General features: G+C 47.3%; 1 protein-coding gene across 1 annotated transcript in view; it reads right to left on the bottom strand.

Moving 5' to 3' along the window:
• The window catches only part of CALCOCO1 (calcium binding and coiled-coil domain 1), a 35,586-nt gene that overhangs the window by 10,998 nt on the left and 7,672 nt on the right, over nt 1–16,916 (bottom strand). Inside the window, 7 exon segments of the mRNA XM_015413499.1 lie at nt 2,109–2,264; nt 2,375–2,465; nt 6,680–6,828; nt 12,022–12,180; nt 13,294–13,493; nt 13,987–14,092; nt 15,419–15,574. Of these exon segments, the coding sequence (XP_015268985.1) occupies nt 2,109–2,264; nt 2,375–2,465; nt 6,680–6,828; nt 12,022–12,180; nt 13,294–13,493; nt 13,987–14,092; nt 15,419–15,559 (1,002 nt within the window). The 5' untranslated portion in view covers nt 15,560–15,574.

Here is a 16,916-nt window from a genome sequence, read left to right as displayed (position 1 = left end):
CTCCAAGGAACTCAGGGGAACGTACACAATGCTCTGTTCCCCATTTTAATTTCACTACAGCCCCGAGAGCTAGGCAAAACTAAGAGAGAATGACTGGTTCAAGGTCACCCCAGCAAGCTTCAAGCAAAACTGAGATTTGAACCTGGGTCTCCCTAGCTAAGAACATAAGAACATAAGAGACGCCAATGTTGGATCAGGCCAAAGGCCCATCCTCCAACCCTCTGTGTCACACAGTGGCCAGAAATACCAGGTGCCATCAGGAGGTCCACCAGTGGGGCCAGGACTCTATTCAGCACTCTGTCCATGGCACCACACTGGCTGTGCATTAGGCAGCCTAAGCTGACTGGTATCTGACGTCTTTTCTGTATCTCCCAATAAAATGCAGGAGTGCTGTCATCTGACAAGCCCCCAAAGACCAAGATGCATCCTGATTCTGTGGTCTAAATGCTCAACTCCCATTTCAGAATCAGGAAGGGCACTTTGAAGTCTGAATCCAAGCCCACCCTCCAAATATCACCACATTTCACATTTAGATTTCAGTATTTTGAAGAGCTTTGCATCCATTGTCTCACTGTCCCGCCTCCTTTCCTCCTGGGGGCATTGAGCAATAAAGCTGGGAGGTGGTGTAAGGATCGGGCCCCGAAATCAGACGGTTTCCTCTCAAAAGATCGGGCCGATTCCACAGAGGACAGGTTGACTGGGGGCTATTCAGCAATGGTGGGCAAGACATAAGCAGCAGGAAGCCATGTTGGTGCAAAGCAAAAACCCCACCCAAAAGCCATGCAATACATTTTATTAGGACCAGCTGTACCAGTCAAAAACTGTGTGCAAGTTTTTGAGTTTCCTCTAGAACTCTTCACCAGGCTGGATGTTTTAAAGGGAAAGGGGAGAGAGAGAGAAAAATGTTTCAGCGCCTGGTCTTAAGGCTCTTGTCTCTTTCCCGTGTAGAATGCCAGGCAGATCTGAACAGGAAAAGTGGTACCAGGTGGAGCTGCTATCACACTGAAGCCATGACTCTCAGTTGCATGCGGGGCAGGTGTGGGGAATGTGGGTTAGCTCTTATTTATTTATTTAATTTATATCCCGCCCTCCCCACCAAGGCAGCCTCAGGGCAGCTTAAAGGTAAAGGTTCCCTTGCTCGAAAGCCAGTCGAATCCGACTCTAGGGTTGCGGTGCTCATCTCCGTTTCAGAGCCGAAGAGCCAGCACTGTCCGAAGGCATTTCCGTGGTCATGTGGCTGGCATGACTAAACACCAAGGCACACGGAACGCTGTTACCTTCCCACTGAAGTGGTACCTATTTATCTACTTGCAATTTCTTGCTTTCGAACTGCTAGGTTGGCAGGAGCTGGAACTAGAGACGGGAGCTCACTCTGTCATGCGGCACACTCGGGTCTCAAACTGCTGAACTACCGACCTTCCACAGCCTGCAGTTCAGCGTCTTAACCACTTGAGCCACCGCAGCGCCTCAGGGCGGCTTACACAAAGGTATAAAACAATTAAAACAAGAGTTAAATAAAATCAGAACAGTGCAATTATAAATATTATAAAATATGAAGTGCTAGTTTGTATCAGAGGGCGGGCATAGCAGCACCCTCAAGGCGACAGCTGACTGACACTGTAATCTGGGTTGATTGGCTGTCAACAATGATGTTAGTGTTAGGGCCAGGGTCACAGATTCTTGGGTGCAGCTCCCTAATTGAAAGCCTGGTGGATGGCCTCCATCTTACAGACCCTACAGAACTGTAAAAGGACCCACAAGGCCCTGATGTCCTCCGGGAGCTCATTCCACCAGTACGGAGCCACCACTCTCATCACAGCAAGCCTGGCTTCTCTGGGGCTCAGAAGGGCCAAGTGATTTTGAGACCCCAATCGTAGTGCTCTCTGAGGAACATGTGGGGGAACAGCTGTCCTTTGGTATGTAGACCCCTGACCATATAGGGCTTTAAAGGTAAGAACCAGCACCTTGAACTGAATTTGTTATGCTATAGGCAGCCAGTGCAGTGCTTTTAGCGCAGTCTGGATATGCTCCTGCATAGGGAGGCCCAACAACAGCCTGCCTGCCACGTTTTGCACCAGCTGCAGCTTCCAGATCTGGGACACACTTACAGTGCGACGATTAGCAGCGGCTAGCTTCTGCTGCAACTTGTTGATGTCCTCCTTCAGCAGCAGAGTCTGCGAGACCCTCTCGCCATGAAGGGTCGTGGCTTCCAGCAGGTCAGAAGCCAAGCTGCGGCTCTCCTCCTCCGAGGCCTGCAGCTTCACCTTGGGGAGAGAGAAGAAGTCAACCAGTCAGCACTGTACTACCCGGCTGGCTCCAATTTTGTCCTGGCATCTGTACTTTCTTCTCACACTGTTTTCCTGCCCACCCTCACCTGGTACTGCTCCTTCTCAGCATTTTCCTTTTTGAGCTGATTGTGAATCTGTTCTTGTTCATGCAGAAGAGACTTGATGGTGTCCTTCACCCTGAGGAGAAGAAGGGACAGTGTCACAGATTGGGAGGCCTGCTTTCTTTCCTGTCCAGAATGAGCTGAAGCGCTATTAGGAACTGGCTTCGGTGAGCTCTTCATTCACTGCATCCTGCTTTCTAAAACCAGAACAGGCAACCTGAGGCTTCCTGGACCGGGGCCCAAGCTGATGCTTCAGTGGCGTTTTTGTTGTGCTCCAAAGCTCGAGGAATACCACACGGGATTTTGATGGATGAACTTCCATGGGCAGAACTTTCCCAAACAAAACCTGGCATATTGACAAAGACCCATGAGACTGAGAAACTAGTCAATCTCTTATGATAAGATCACCTTGGTGCTTCCGGTTTATGGTGGCACGCTGAGCAGACTCATCTCCCGGACCTACCAGGGATGAAATCTGCGCACCAGCAGAAAGGAGGGGAGGCGACGTCTCGCTACCCCCCCGGAGCCTGGTTGAAAGGCTCCTAGCCATGGGACTTTTGAGAGGTGGCCTCTTCGCCAGCGCGATGCTGGGGAATCGAGGCGCTTCTCCGTCCTGATGGTCCTCCTGCTGTGTGTCCGTATGGAACTAGTGACGCTGACTGGGACAAGCGCTGGAGATCGAGCGGTTTAAACGAAGCTACAGCGAGGTCGCAAGACTGACTATAAACTGTGAGTCGGATTAGAGCGTAATTGACATTTTAAAAAGAAAGCTCCCACCCCAAGGACTAGGAAAGAAAGCGAGCGGGGGGAGGGGCCCCTCCCATGCGCATGAACTTAAATGCGAGACCCGAGGGGGGAGAGGAAGCAAAAATGCTGAAATCTGTTGGGAGAGACTTACCAGGGTGCGGATAAGCGCATGAGCGTATATTCAGAGACTTTAGCAAATTTTCAGAAAGTAAACAATCCATAAAAATGGCGGGGAAGAGGACTGAGAAAGTAAAACTTTCAAAAGCGAAAGTAGTTGGGAGCACTCGTCTGGAAGAAACCACTGAGTTGGCTAAAACGTTGGCAGAATCCCTGCGCCCCCTGCTGGACCAGATGACTAATCTCAAAGAACAGTTGTCAATGATGAACCAAAGCATCACTACTCAGCAGCTTCAATTTAATGAGACTCAAAATCACGGAGCAAACAGCTGAGAAAGTGAAAGAAGTTGACGCCAGTACCCAAAAGGTGAAAAAAAAGGTGCAAAAACTGGAAAAGAAGGACAACTTTTACAGCTACAAATGGAGAAGGCAAACTTGGTCCTTCGATTCAAAGGAGAGAATCTGAAGCAAGTGATGAGCGATGCATTAGCCCCAGTGACAGATTTGAAGGCGGAGCATCTTATGAGTGAGATGGATGTGGCCTACAGGTCCTATTCCGTATACATAAAGAAGAATAATCTGCCTGGGGAAATAGTAATGAGATTCTCGAAGAGGCATGTGAGGGCTTCTATCCTGAGAGCGATGGCGGGGACACCCTTGAAAATTGGGGACAGTACAATCAGGAGCCTGAAAGACATCCCATTTGAAATAAGACAAAGGAGAAAGAAATATAATGATTTAATTCTTTTTCTTCAAACAAATGCAATTAGCTACAGGTGGTTATATCCAGAGGACGTAACCTTCAAACTTCAGGATAAAAAAAGAAAAGATTGACTCTGTTCCCAAAGCAAGGGACTTTTTGAGAATCCAGTTGGGCGAGCCAGAGGAGGTGGCTAAAGAGGAGAAGGACAGTAAGTCCAGTGGCGAGCTGGACTCGGGGTCTTCCGGAGAGGACTCTCTTTCTGAAAAAGGGGCAACTGCCGGACTTCCGGTTGATGGCAGCTCGAATGCGGCCGCACCTCCCGGGGGTGTCTCCGTGCTCCGGCGGAAGGAGGGAGCGAGCTGGCTCGTAACCCCCCCCCCAGGGACCTGGGGAAGGGGCCCTAGCCAGGGAGCTTTGAGGGGTGGCCTCTTCGATGGTGGAATGCCAGAGAATTGAGGCGCCCCTTTGCTCCGGTGGTCCTTCAAGCCAAGAGACCGAATGGTACAAGAGACGTTAGCTGGATCAAGCGTAGGAGATCAAGTGCTTGAAATGATGCAAGAAGTGTGGTCGGATGGCCAACTATGAACGTGAGACAACCGAGAAACGATTTTTAAAAGAAAAGAGGCTCCCTACCCCATTTTACTGAGCGAAAGAAAACGAGCAGGTGGGGGAACTCCTTATGCGCATAAACTGATGGGTGGAGGGGGGGGAGCAGACGGAAACGCGTAGAAAAGTGCCGAGAAACACTCACCAGAGCGAATAAAAGCGATCAAGCGCATATTCAAAACCGGAAGTGACAAACGAGACGGCTAAAGCAGTAGCAGAGTATATGCACCTTCTGCTAGAGCAGCTGAACACCTTTAAGGAACAGATGACGGTAGTAACGCAAGGAATTACAGCGCAACAAACACAGATAACCGAGATGATACAAATGATGAAACAGGACAGTGAAAAAGTTAAGGAAGTGGCTGAAGAGACTCAAAAGGTGAAGAAAAAAGTCAAAAAGTTGGAAACAGAACAAGGCGTTATGAAAGATCAATTGCTGCAAGTCCAAATGGATAAGGCCAACATGGTCCTATGCTTCCAGGGGGTGCCAGAAAAACCGGGTGAGACTCTTAAAGAACTGATGTGTGAGCTACTTGCCCCAGTGGCAGATATGAAGGCGGAATTTCTGAAAAGCGAGATGAATGTGGTCTTTAGATCATATTCAGGTTACATAAAGAAAAATAATCTGCCAGGGGAAATTGTGGTAAGATTCTTGAAGAGGCACATAAGGGATGCAGTCCTGAAAGCAGTTGCTGGAACACCCCTAAAAGTGGGGGGAAATGCTGTCAGAACGCTAAAGGATATTCAATTTGATGTAAGACAACGGAGGAAGAAATATAAAGAACTGGTGACTTTTCTTCAGACCAATTCAATTGGATATAAATGGCTATTTCCGGAAGGAGTGACTTTCAAGATGAAGGATAAAAAAGAGAAGATTGATTCTGTGTTTAAAGCTAAAGAGTTCCTGAAGGCCCAGTTGGGAGGAGCAGAGGAAGAAGGTGGGAAATCGAGTGGAGAACTGGATTCAGGATCTTCCGGGGAGGACTCTTTGACTGAACAGGGAGCAGCAGCTCCAAGAAGTCCTTATAAGCTGAGAAAGGCGAAAAAAGGGGCGACTGCCCCTAAAAGTCCTTATAAACTGAGGAAAAGACAAGAAAAGAAAAAATGAAGGCTGAAGGACTCTGAATTGTGCCTTTGAAAATATGGTTTTTAATAATGGGATATTCTGGGGTTTCTCTCTAACAAATCTAAGTCTTAAAATATATTTTAGCATGTCTGACTAAGTTCAAAAGATATTAGCGATTCAAGGAATGATTTTGTACTTAAGCTGTTTTAATGATCTCCTTCTCTTGGGGTTTTAGTTAGTAGTGGTTATCTTTACTTTCTCCTTAATTGTAGTTCCCTTCCCTTATTTCTTTGTAGTTTGTAGTCTAATTAAAAAAGCAATAAAAAATCCCCTCCGGGGGGCCAAAAAAAAAAAAAAAAATCACCTTGGTGAGTGAGGATCAATTCTAAACAATCGTGTGGGAGCTGTCATCTTTGGCTCTAAGTAAGTAGGTTTATTTAGGGGGTTGATGACAGAACTAAGTTACATTGGCTCAGACACGGGCATAGGTCCTCTGAAATCAGCTGTACTCTTGCACTTCACCAGTTCCAGGATGGTTTGGGCTCTAGCAGTATAGATGATAGAGCTTTGGTGATTCAGTGACTACTCATGAGGTCTGTCTCTAGTGGGTGAGACTGTTGAGTGGCATGACAAGCCATGAATGACCCCAAATGGTCAGCAAGTGGGAACAGTTGAAACAATTAACTGCTTGCAGAGAGAAATGAGGCAATGAGCCCCCCCCCCCGATGACCGGAGATGAGTCTTGCTGATGAGGATGATTAAGATGGAATGGCCCTATCTCGCTATAGTTTCAGGGCAAGAGTATCCATACTGCTTTGCCCCAGGTTGGTTATTTTGGAAGCATGAAGGAAGAATATAATGGCTTTCTCCGGCATTGGGTGTGTGTGTGAGAGAGAAACAGAAGCAGTCTATTCTACCTCTTTCTAGTAACTGGACCACAGTCAATGAAAAGGATGGGCTGTAATGAAATAACTCCGTATTTATAAATTCTAGCATATTTGTGTAATTGTGTAGGGCTTCTCTTGGGGTTCTTCCCAGCTATGGACCTCACCTGTCAAGTTCCGTCTCCCTCTGCAGCATCTTCTCACCCATTGCCTGGATATCGCCCTCTAGTTCTCGGATCCGGGCCAAGTGCTCAGTTTCTCGAAGGCTCAGGGTCTCTTTCTGCTTGGACACTTCCTCATAAGAATTTGATAATTCCTGGTGGAGAAGGTAGTGAAGAATGAATAATCTCCACAGCACACAAGGAATGTTGCTAACAATGTATGTTCATGGCAGAAAATCCATTTTCTCTAAGAATGGAGAGGAAACAGTATCTACAAGGCTGGATTCCATCGGCGCAGAAGGAGAATGTCCTACAAACTCCAGCTCAAAAGCCAAAAACTTACTGGGAAGGTGTCATGATCCTAGGCCTACAGTAGTGCAGCCTACAGGTTCTAGGGAGGCCTAGTGGCTCCAGGGAAGCCTGTATTAGAGTAGCTATCAGGGCCTACATTTCCCAGGTCTCCTCTGGATCCTGTGATTGGTTAACAGGGGATTTGTAGGGAACGCCAGTAGAAAAGTAGAGGATGTTGCCTAGGGGGAAGAAATGAAAGGCTTTGCCCAAAGTGGGAGGTGATTCACTCCTAGGAAGCAGAGCTGGTGGGAAGCTACTGCAAATGGAGGGATCCCTCATCCAAAAAGGGGTGAGTCATCTTGAGGCCAAATACATAGAGAAGGCTAGGGACAGTATAAGACACGTTAGGGTTTCTTATTTTGCTGGTTTCCCTACCTTTACTGTGCTCATTTTTCCTACATGTTATTGAACTACAGTTCTTGTTGAATCTCTTTAATAAAAATAGTTTGTTACTCTGCCTGGGTCCTCATGCCTCTCTCAGTTACTTATAAGGGGAAACCTACTGGAAAAGGAGTGTACGAAGGGGTAGGGTGGGTGCTCTGGGCCCTCCTGAGCAGATCCATGCCAGAGTGTGGCAGCCATTAGGAAAGCCTTTCTAGCTGCTGCTGGTGACAGAAGGACACTGAAGTTCTAAGTAGCTAATGAGGACCACAAACAAGACAGCAATTAAAGGGTCTCTTCTAGACCTTTCAAGAGAACCCTGGAACGTAAAAGGCTAAGTTTCAAGGCCAGAATGCATGATGGTGAAGAATATCCAGCACATTCTCATACCACCCTTCCTCCAAGGTGATTAGGGTGTTCTGGATCATTCTTGCCCACAATTTATCTTCACAACAACCCTGTGAGGTAGATTAAGTTGAGAGACAGCAACTGGCCCAGAGTCCCCCAGTAAACTTCACGGCATATGGTGGCAATTTGGTGTAGTGATTAAGTGTGTGGACTCTAATCTGGGAGAACCGGGTTTGATTCCCCACTCCTCCACTTGCACCTGCTGGATGACCTTGGGCAAGCCATAGTTCTGGCATAGTTGTTCTTGAAAAAGAGCAGTTTCTGTCAAGAGCTCTCTCAGCCCCACCTACCTCACAGGGTGTCTGTTGTGGGGAGGGGAAGGGAAAGGAGTTTGTAAGCTGCTCTGAGACTCCTTTGGGTAGTGAAGGGCAGGGTATAAATCCAATCTCTTCTTCTTCTTCAATTTGAACCCTGATGTCACAGTTCCTAGTCTAACCACTACACCAAACTGGCTTCAAATAGATATCTCTCCCTTATATATAGACACAAGACGCAGACTCACGCAGAGGAGAGAAAATGCACACCCACAGTGTTACGCCGGCTGAACTGTCCCTCAAATCTTCCCCAGCGTCCATTGGCCATCTCCCCTAACTCCCACCTCAGACGCAGCTTCACGCCTCCGACTCTTCAGGCTGCGAGGGGGGGGAGGGAGGCAGACGACCGGGCGGCCAGGGCAGACGCACTTTCTGACCCCTTCCCCACCCGCCTCGTTTCTCTCTCCCACCTGGGAAGCCGGATTCCTTCCGCTGCCCTCGCTCACCTGCGGTTTAAACCCCCTCCCCTTCCCTCTCAGCGGCCCGTCCAAGCGAGCCGCTGGAAGGGGACGCGGTTCTCAGCCCCGCCTTCCGCCGCCTTCCGCCACCTGCCCTTTCCTGTCTGTGTCGCTCAACCTCCCCGTGCGCCCGGTGAGGGACCCTGCCTGTCTTCGCGGGATGCGGACTCGCGCCAACGGGCGGCGGCCCCCTTTCCCGATAGGAACCAATGGGAGTAGACCTGGTCTCCCTCTCGCCATAGGAAACCATGGGAGTAGACCCGGACTCCCCTTTCCCCATAGGAACCCATGGGAGTAGACCTGGACTCCCCATGTGAGTAGACCTGGCCTCCCTCTCGCCCATAGCTATCCATGGGAGTGCACTCACCCACCCTACCTGTCTAGGTGCCCATTGTCTCCGTCCACAATGGGCTTTGCTCCCTAGTATGCACATAATACACACACCCACGACTCAGCAGGGAGGCAGCTTGGAAATTCTCCCCAAAGTCCCCTCCCTTTTAATATTTTTCCTCCTCCCCCCTTTTCTGTTTCAACTGACACACAACTGCTAATGTTTTGTGCCTCCTGTTTTTGGAGACCACCCCTCCTCCCCTTGGCTAATTTACAAATTCATATTTTTTTGCATATCTTGAACATCTCTCTAGTATGTAGCAAAGCCCCTGGTGTGAGGGAGGCCTCAGTTTCTCATAATCATAAAAGGGGGTAGTGGATGGATGCTGGGCTACTAGATATAGCTATGTGTACAGGGGTACCTAGCACCTATGATAGAAAATCACTACCTCAAAATGAAAATAATGGAGACTGAGTTTAAAAACCTAGTAAGATCAGATCCCCGCCACCCCCAACTATCTCTGTTTCTTCATTGTTTTGGGGAAAAGAGCAGGGTGGGAGCTTCAACTCATGACTGAGTGGTAAAAAGAAAAAAAATGATGTCACTGGGCCTACTTCCTGTCTGTTATTCTCGAAGAACTAATCTTGGTGTGGCAGGATGCAGGCTACCAGATGTGGGATGTTTCCCAAAGAATGGGGCAGGGAGATTCACAATTTGCATATATGATAACGCAGATAGTTGGAGGCTGCTATAATTAGTAGTTGATTAGTTGGTTATTAGCTGTTTAATCAGTGGAGACCAATTTTATCTGGTAATGATAAAGTGTAAGAGTTAAATGCATAATTGTTAGTTTTATGCAGGTAGTTGGTTCTGGTGTGTTACTGTTAGTTTTATGCAGGTAGTTGGTTCTGGTGTGTTACTGTAACACAGGACGAAAAAGAAAGCATTTAAAAATTAAAGATGGCTGCCACTGATGAATCTGCCCTGGAACATCTTCTGGCCTGAAATCTAGAATATCTTCTTGCCTGAGACCTCGCTGGATGCTACCCCTATCATTGGATGTGATTTAGACTATCACCATCATCTGTTGGTTTTATTTGTAAACTTGCTGTTTTAATTTGGTATTGTATTTATTAATTGTTTTAACTCTGTATTGTACATGTTATTTTAACTTTGTTAGCTGCCTTGAGCCAGCGTGTCTGGCAAGGCGGGATACAAATAGAAGCAATAAACAAACAAACAAATAAATAAATAAACATTCCTTTGTGACAATAACTGGTTTGTTATTTGTTAAGCAAACTGTGGCATCTCACTTCTTTCCCTCTCTCTAAATGGGGCTTATGTTGAGGTTTTGGCAATATGCCTCATCTTTCCAAGGACTCTGCAAAAATGTTTGCTTATTCATCTAAACTGGCTTCATTTTAAATCGCCTTCACTTCCCTCCTGTGACATCATCACACAGTCAGCTCTGATTGGCAGTGTAACATCATCTCATCATCATTTTTGAAATCCTCAAGTGGGCGGGACCTTAATTATATATCAAGCTCTCTTGTCCTTCCCTAAAGGAGCTCTGAGTGGTGTGTGTAGTTTCACCCTCTTCCTCCTCCATAGAACAACCATCTTGTAAGGTAGGCTGAGAGAGTGTGACTGGCCCAGGGCCACCCAGCAAGCATCAGTGTAGATTAAAATGCAGGTCTCCCAGACTCTGACACTCTAAGCACTATACCACACTAGCTCTCTAATCTAGGAAAGGAGGAAGAGGCACCTGCTAGGGGAAATGAGGTGCTGAACCACAGCAAAAGGAAACAACGATGTCATTCAAGAAAACAAATATTTGCAAATATTTGGGGACAAATGCTCCTCACCCTCATGCAGCTAGCTTCATCTAAAAACAAACAAACACTGAGAACATTCAGTATAGCCCTGTCAATCAACTAAAAATTCTTTAATGAGTTGAAAGCCCTAATGGCAATCTATGGCTCTCTTTATAAAGAAGTTTGCCTAAATTATCCCCAAGGGAGAAAAGGCAAGGGTTTCTCAAGGTGGTGAGGTACAACCTCTTGGGTACCATGTGTGATGGAGGTGACTGGTCAAACAGTGGCTGGCTGAGATTAGGTTTCACTCTTTTCCATCACTTACGAAGAAGATAAAAGAGAAGGTAGTAGGAGAAGGGAGTTTAAGATAATGCAGAAAGAGAACCCCAAGAACAAGGAAATTTCTCCTGAGTATCTCTCTCTCCAAAAAACAGAGGAGTACTCTGGGACATCCACATAAGACTTCACCAGCCTTGATTCTCCTCCTGAGGAAGAAGGGGGGCAAGGGATTCTTGTGTGAACAGTACCAAACACTCTTGCTCCCTCTATCAGACACTGTTCATATAGATCCAGACCTGGCCTGGGTTGATCACCTCCAGTGCTTCAGGTCATAAGGGTGTGATGAAGTCATGTGGATAACTGACCTACAGCAACTTCAGATTACTCATAAGAATCAAATCTGAAGGGTTTGGTTAGGGGGTATGGCTGGATAAGGGATATAAGAACATGGAATTCCTTCCTGTGAGAAAACACCTTGGGTCAGGGAGCAGCCTCAGCTTTGACAGTTGGACTCCAGTCAGCCTAGCAGGGAGAGGCCAAGGGCTGTAACTGGGGATCCATTCTGAAGCACTCTGCCTACACAGCTGTCTAGAAAGTGATGCTTGTAATCATCACCCCCACCAGCACTTCCTCCCTTGTGTCAGTTGCTCGCGGGCTGCATAAGAGCCCTGGATGGGCCGGATCCGGCCCCCAGGCCTTACGTTTGACACCCCTGGTTTAAAGGAATGTGAAAGAGGCATGCTCCACTATCTCTTCTGGGAGGGTGTGCGTGTGTGCACAAGGGGGGTGGCATGCTATAAAAGAGGGGAGTCAAGGAAGGGAGAGGTCAAGACATGTCTTCCTGCAGTCAGACTCTGGACATTACTACGTGGCCAGCTCAGCCCTTTCTGAGGGTGTCTACTTGGACCACGGCAAAAGAACTGGCTACAATTCCCCCACGAGCACTTGAAGGACAAGGGACCAGGGCTGCAGTTCAGAGCCTGCCCAACCCCCCCCCCCCTTCCTCCCTTGCCTTGTACTGTCTGGCCAGCTTGGTGTGTTCGTCACGCAGTGAACTGAGGACGGCTTCAAGCTCCTCCACACGGCTTCTCAGTTCCTGGACCTCGTCCTTCAGGCGGCACGACTCCCTCAGCAGGGCTCCTTGCTCCTGCCGGCTCGCCTCCAGCTGAGTCTGCGAGGGGAGAAAGGACAAAGAGCACTGAGACCTGTCCCTGAACACATTTTACAGATCTGTGCTCACAAGTTCATTGTAATGTTCCTGCGGTTTTTGTTTAAAAGCATACGGTATGGCCCTTGCTGGGTGGGGGCTCTCATCTTTGAATACTACCCTATACACACTAAAGAGAAACTGTCTGCACGTAGAGAGCATATCCAGGAGAAGAGATTTAGCCTAATCTTCTCCCAGACATATTCACTATCTGCACACAGGAAGACTGTCTCTATGGTGCAAAAAGATGCAATTCCTACCCTGCAGTCTGAAGTGGTACGGTTCAGGGAGGACTGTACCAGGTTCTTGCCAGGAGCAGACCATGGCTGTTGGCCATGCCTAGAGCAAGGGATGGACCAGTGGCTCTATTCCAGGGTCTTTTCAGCCAATGCCCAAAAGGGAGGAAGTACTAGGGAAATGACAGAAGATCTTGCTGCTGACCTTCTTCTTATGTAATTATATTCACAGAGGGCAGGTCCATCAATGGCTACTAGCTGTGGTGACTAAAGAGATACTCCAGAGACAGTGAACTTCTAAATGAAAGCAGCATCAGAGGAAGGCCTTGGCCTCTGTGCCCTGTTTGTTGGCGATTTGTTGTCTTCTGTATGAGGCAGGATGCTGGACTAGATGGACCTCTGGTCTGATCCAGTGGGGCACTTCTTATGTTTTCATGCCTAGGTTGGTCAGAAGGTCAAGCTTTTAGTATATCCACCTGGCCAGTCAAGAGGCTTCATACCTGCCTGTCAACTGCAGGAGCCAGCATGACATATCTCTGTTCCATTTGGTGCTTGTAAGAGGGCCCTGAGGGATGAGAACACACCTCCTCAGACTAGGCCTCAGGTCACAAGCCTCAAGCTCTGAATCCTTGCAGGGCCTTTTCTGCATATTTGAATGAAAGTGATGAAGGAGTTACCTCACGGGAGTAAAGACTTCCTGTTTTCTCCAGTCTACAGCCTTTCTATACAGTGAAAGATCTCCTATGCTGAACAGCTGGAGAAAGAGCCAGCCAAAGATCAGATATGGGGCAGGATTGGTGGCTTACGATACGATTTGTGAACCTGTCTTGGAGTGTGTTACCTCTAGCAGAGTGGCCTTGGGGATCACCAAGAGCATGTCTGTGCCCCCACCATCATCGCTCGCCTCCTCCAGGGTGACAAGCTCATCCATAGGCCGTGGCTCACTGAACTGGAAAGGGGAGCTTTGACCACGAACTTCACCATGGCGATCCACATAGCGGAACTGGTATTGCTGGGGGCCTGGCTTCGGCAGGTAGCTAGCTGTAAACAAGATGAAGGTGCTTATCTATTCTGGCAATTTATGTAAATAAAACTGACTAATAATGGTTTAATGACACCATCATTAAGTTATGAAGTCATGAAGACCATTTTCATTAAAAAGCTAACATCCCTTGCTAATCAGAAGGGCCATGAACATTCTGTGACATCACAACAGCTCAACCAATGACTGAGAGTGTGTGGAGGGGAATATTTTGTAGCTCATCAAGAAAATAGCTTTTGCCTAACATGCATATAGTATGCGTGCATGGTTGTATAACTCTTGTGTGCAGGTTTTAAAAGTGGTCAAGCTGAACATCTCACTTAAACCAACTGTGCAGCAAAAGTCAATAGCCCCTATCTCTGCTCAGTTCTATCTGCCTTGCTCTTTATTTCTTGGATCCACTTTCCACCTGATTCTGAAAACCTCAATTCTAATGTTAATGGGGAATCTCCATTTACTGAGTCCCTGGGACTACCCTCTGGGCACACCCACCTTGGAACTGGACACTGCAGTGAAGAAGGGCTCCCCCAGAAGATCCCCCATCTGGCAGGGTGCACCACACAAAGGTGTAGTAGTCACGGACTGAAGAGGCTTCCACCTGAGAAACAGAAGGGGAAAAGAGAATCTCGGAAGACCCTCCTGAGCATATTGCTAAAATTTCCGTATCATATGATGGGGTGGGGGCACAAAACAACAGAAAGTGAAAGAGATCCGACTTCTTCTGTTGCATCTGTTCTGCCTGTTTTGCCTTGAGGTTTGTCTCTCTCACTATGGCAGGAATCTGGACTGGAGTCATAAGCTCATAACAAGGAGAAATGATCTGGGCTGCCTGGAGTCTCCCAGCTACCCCTGGTTTAAGTCTGGTCTTCACATCCAGAAGAATCCAGAAGAATCAACAGAGAATCCAGAGATGGGACCTATTACATAGGTTGGCAGAAATGCCAGTTTGGCTTCTGAATGAATCCTTCTCTATCCCCCAAACTCCCTGCAAGTAAAAACCTAGCGACTCAGGGAGAAAGATTCTAACTTCATCCACACCGTTATGTTAGTTTTCTACTTACAGGGAGACTTGTCATTTTAATGTTACCTCCAACTAGCAGCCTGAAGTGCTTTAGCATACCACCTCACTCTGTTGCATATCCCTATCAGGCCTTAGTGACCCATCAAGCTACATTCCACATTTATGTTAATACCAAGGCAAAAGGACAATTACTGGGCATCCCAAAGACAACTTTCTCAAGTTCTCGGTCTTAAGAAAAAATCCAGCTGCTCCACAGTATTCACTATGGGATAGGAAGCATTCCCCCAGTTATTAGAATAAGGATGGAAACCCTACTGAACTGCACCCCAGAGCTCATCACTAGATTCCCTGCGCTTATAGCAGGAAAAGGGAACCACTTAGTTCATTCTTAAAAGAATAGCCTTGGATCATCTTCTGTGAAGGAAGTGTTTCCTCCCTCAGAGTAAGGAGGTAGAATGGATTGAACCAAGTGTGGGATACCAGTTTTTAATGCTCCTCTTGTAAAAAGTTCCTGTAAATTTTTTTTAAAAAAAACTACCCCAAACACCCCATGACATCAAGAAAGAAAAAGTCTAGTCCAGTTCTCTCATCTCTCTTCTGTGTCAAATTCTTACTTCCAAATAACTTTTTAGACAGCATTCAGAACGCAACCCCCCCAGCTGCAGTCAGAAGTGGGACAGTCCATTCTGCATCCCCACATTCTGCTGCAAGGGTAGACCAGGTCTGCTAAAGGTGCATCAATGATGTAATGGAAGCCCCTGCCTTGTGATGCACTGTCAGATCCAAAAAGTGATAAATGATGGTAGATGGAAGCAAAGGGGCTTTAGACAGCATGCAAAAACAAAACAGACTCAGAGTCCGGATTTGCACCCTCGCTAGAAATCTTCTCCCCTGTTGCTGTACCTTGAAGATCCCGATCCAGTCTCTAGCCGAAGGTTTCATACCCGGGGGAAGGTTGTAGTGACATTCCACCTTGGTGTGGGGGACATAGTTTGGAGCCACATTTAGGAAAGCCACGCTGGGGTGGGACTGCAGTTCTTCCATCCTGGTGGCCTGACGCTGCAAGGCAAAGAAGGGAAGGTTGAGGGTCAAAGAAGGGTTGAGATCATGCCTGGAAACTGCAGCTCTGCAGATGTGGGCTTTACAGTACAAAGGACAAACACATCTCAGGACTTTGGCCCAGATTCGGGTAGCACTGCAGGGCCTCCACATGATGTGAGACTGGGTACAGGCCATAGCCAGGTAGGTTGCCAACTCTGGGTTGGGAAATTCCTCGAGATTTTGGGTGGCGCCTGAAAAAAGTCAGGAATTGCAGACAGGAGGGACCTCAGTGGGGTACAGTGGCATGGAATCCACCCTCCAAAGCAGCCATTTTCTCCAGGGGACCTGATCTCTGAAGGCTGGAGATCAGGTGTAATTCTGGAAGATCTCCAGGACCCACGCAGAGGTTGGCAACCCTATACCCCGAGCTGGGCACTAAATATTCAACGAAAAGTAGAATATTGTAATTTCTAAAAAACTGCATGATATTGTAACATTTCTGATTTTTTTAAACGTACTTTATTCTACTTCCAAGGGAGGACAAGCTACCAATGGTGCCTACAGCCCATACAACAACAACATTTAATTTCTATCCCGCTCCATTTCCCGCAAGCAGGACTCAAGGTGTAATTTTTCTTTAGATCTTATCCTCAAACAAGCTAGCCCATGTGTTATGAAAAAGCACTTTTCATCAAGTGATGCTGGAGGGGTAAATTTCTCAGGAATTTGAATATTTTTATTTATTTATTTATCTATAGATTTATATACCGCCCTCCCCGAAGGCTCAGGGCGGCTAACAATGAGGCATAAATGCCAACGTTAAATAAAATAAAACCAGAATAAAACAATACAAACCAGAATAAAACAATACAATACACTAAAATGTCAGTGCTCTAAAGATCACATAAATCATAAATTACAAGATGGGGTTCTGGAGTTAGTATTACCAGACCAACAACATACATCCCAACAGCACTGTCATCCCATCTTCATTCAGGAACGTCTCGCACCCTGATGATTCCCACACAATGGTGGTAGAGGTGCGGAAATAGAAGATGACGGTGATGGAATAGTGGTGGCGGCGGCTCCTACTCAAAAGCCTGGCGGAAGAGCTCTGTCTTACAGGCCCTGCGGAACTGCGCAAGGTCACACAGGGCCCAGATCTCCTCTGGGAGCTCATTCCACCAGGTAGGTATTTCAGTGGGTATTGCCCACAAATGTACAAGCCCATCTCTTGGAAGACAGTGGGAGGGCACCTGCCACCTATCACATTTTTGTCCCTCCCTTCCTGCACAGAGCTTCCTTCTTTCTCATTTTATCTTCACAATAATCCTGCGAGGTAGGTTAGACTGAGAAAGAG

The sequence above is a fragment of the Gekko japonicus genome, unplaced genomic scaffold, assembly GCF_001447785.1.
Source record: "Gekko japonicus isolate JY-2015 unplaced genomic scaffold, Gekko_japonicus_V1.1 scaffold218, whole genome shotgun sequence".
In the NCBI taxonomy this organism is placed as follows: Eukaryota; Metazoa; Chordata; class Lepidosauria; order Squamata; family Gekkonidae; genus Gekko; species Gekko japonicus.
Note: the sequence above shows the minus strand (reverse complement) of the source record. Positions and strands in the feature narration are given on the sequence as shown.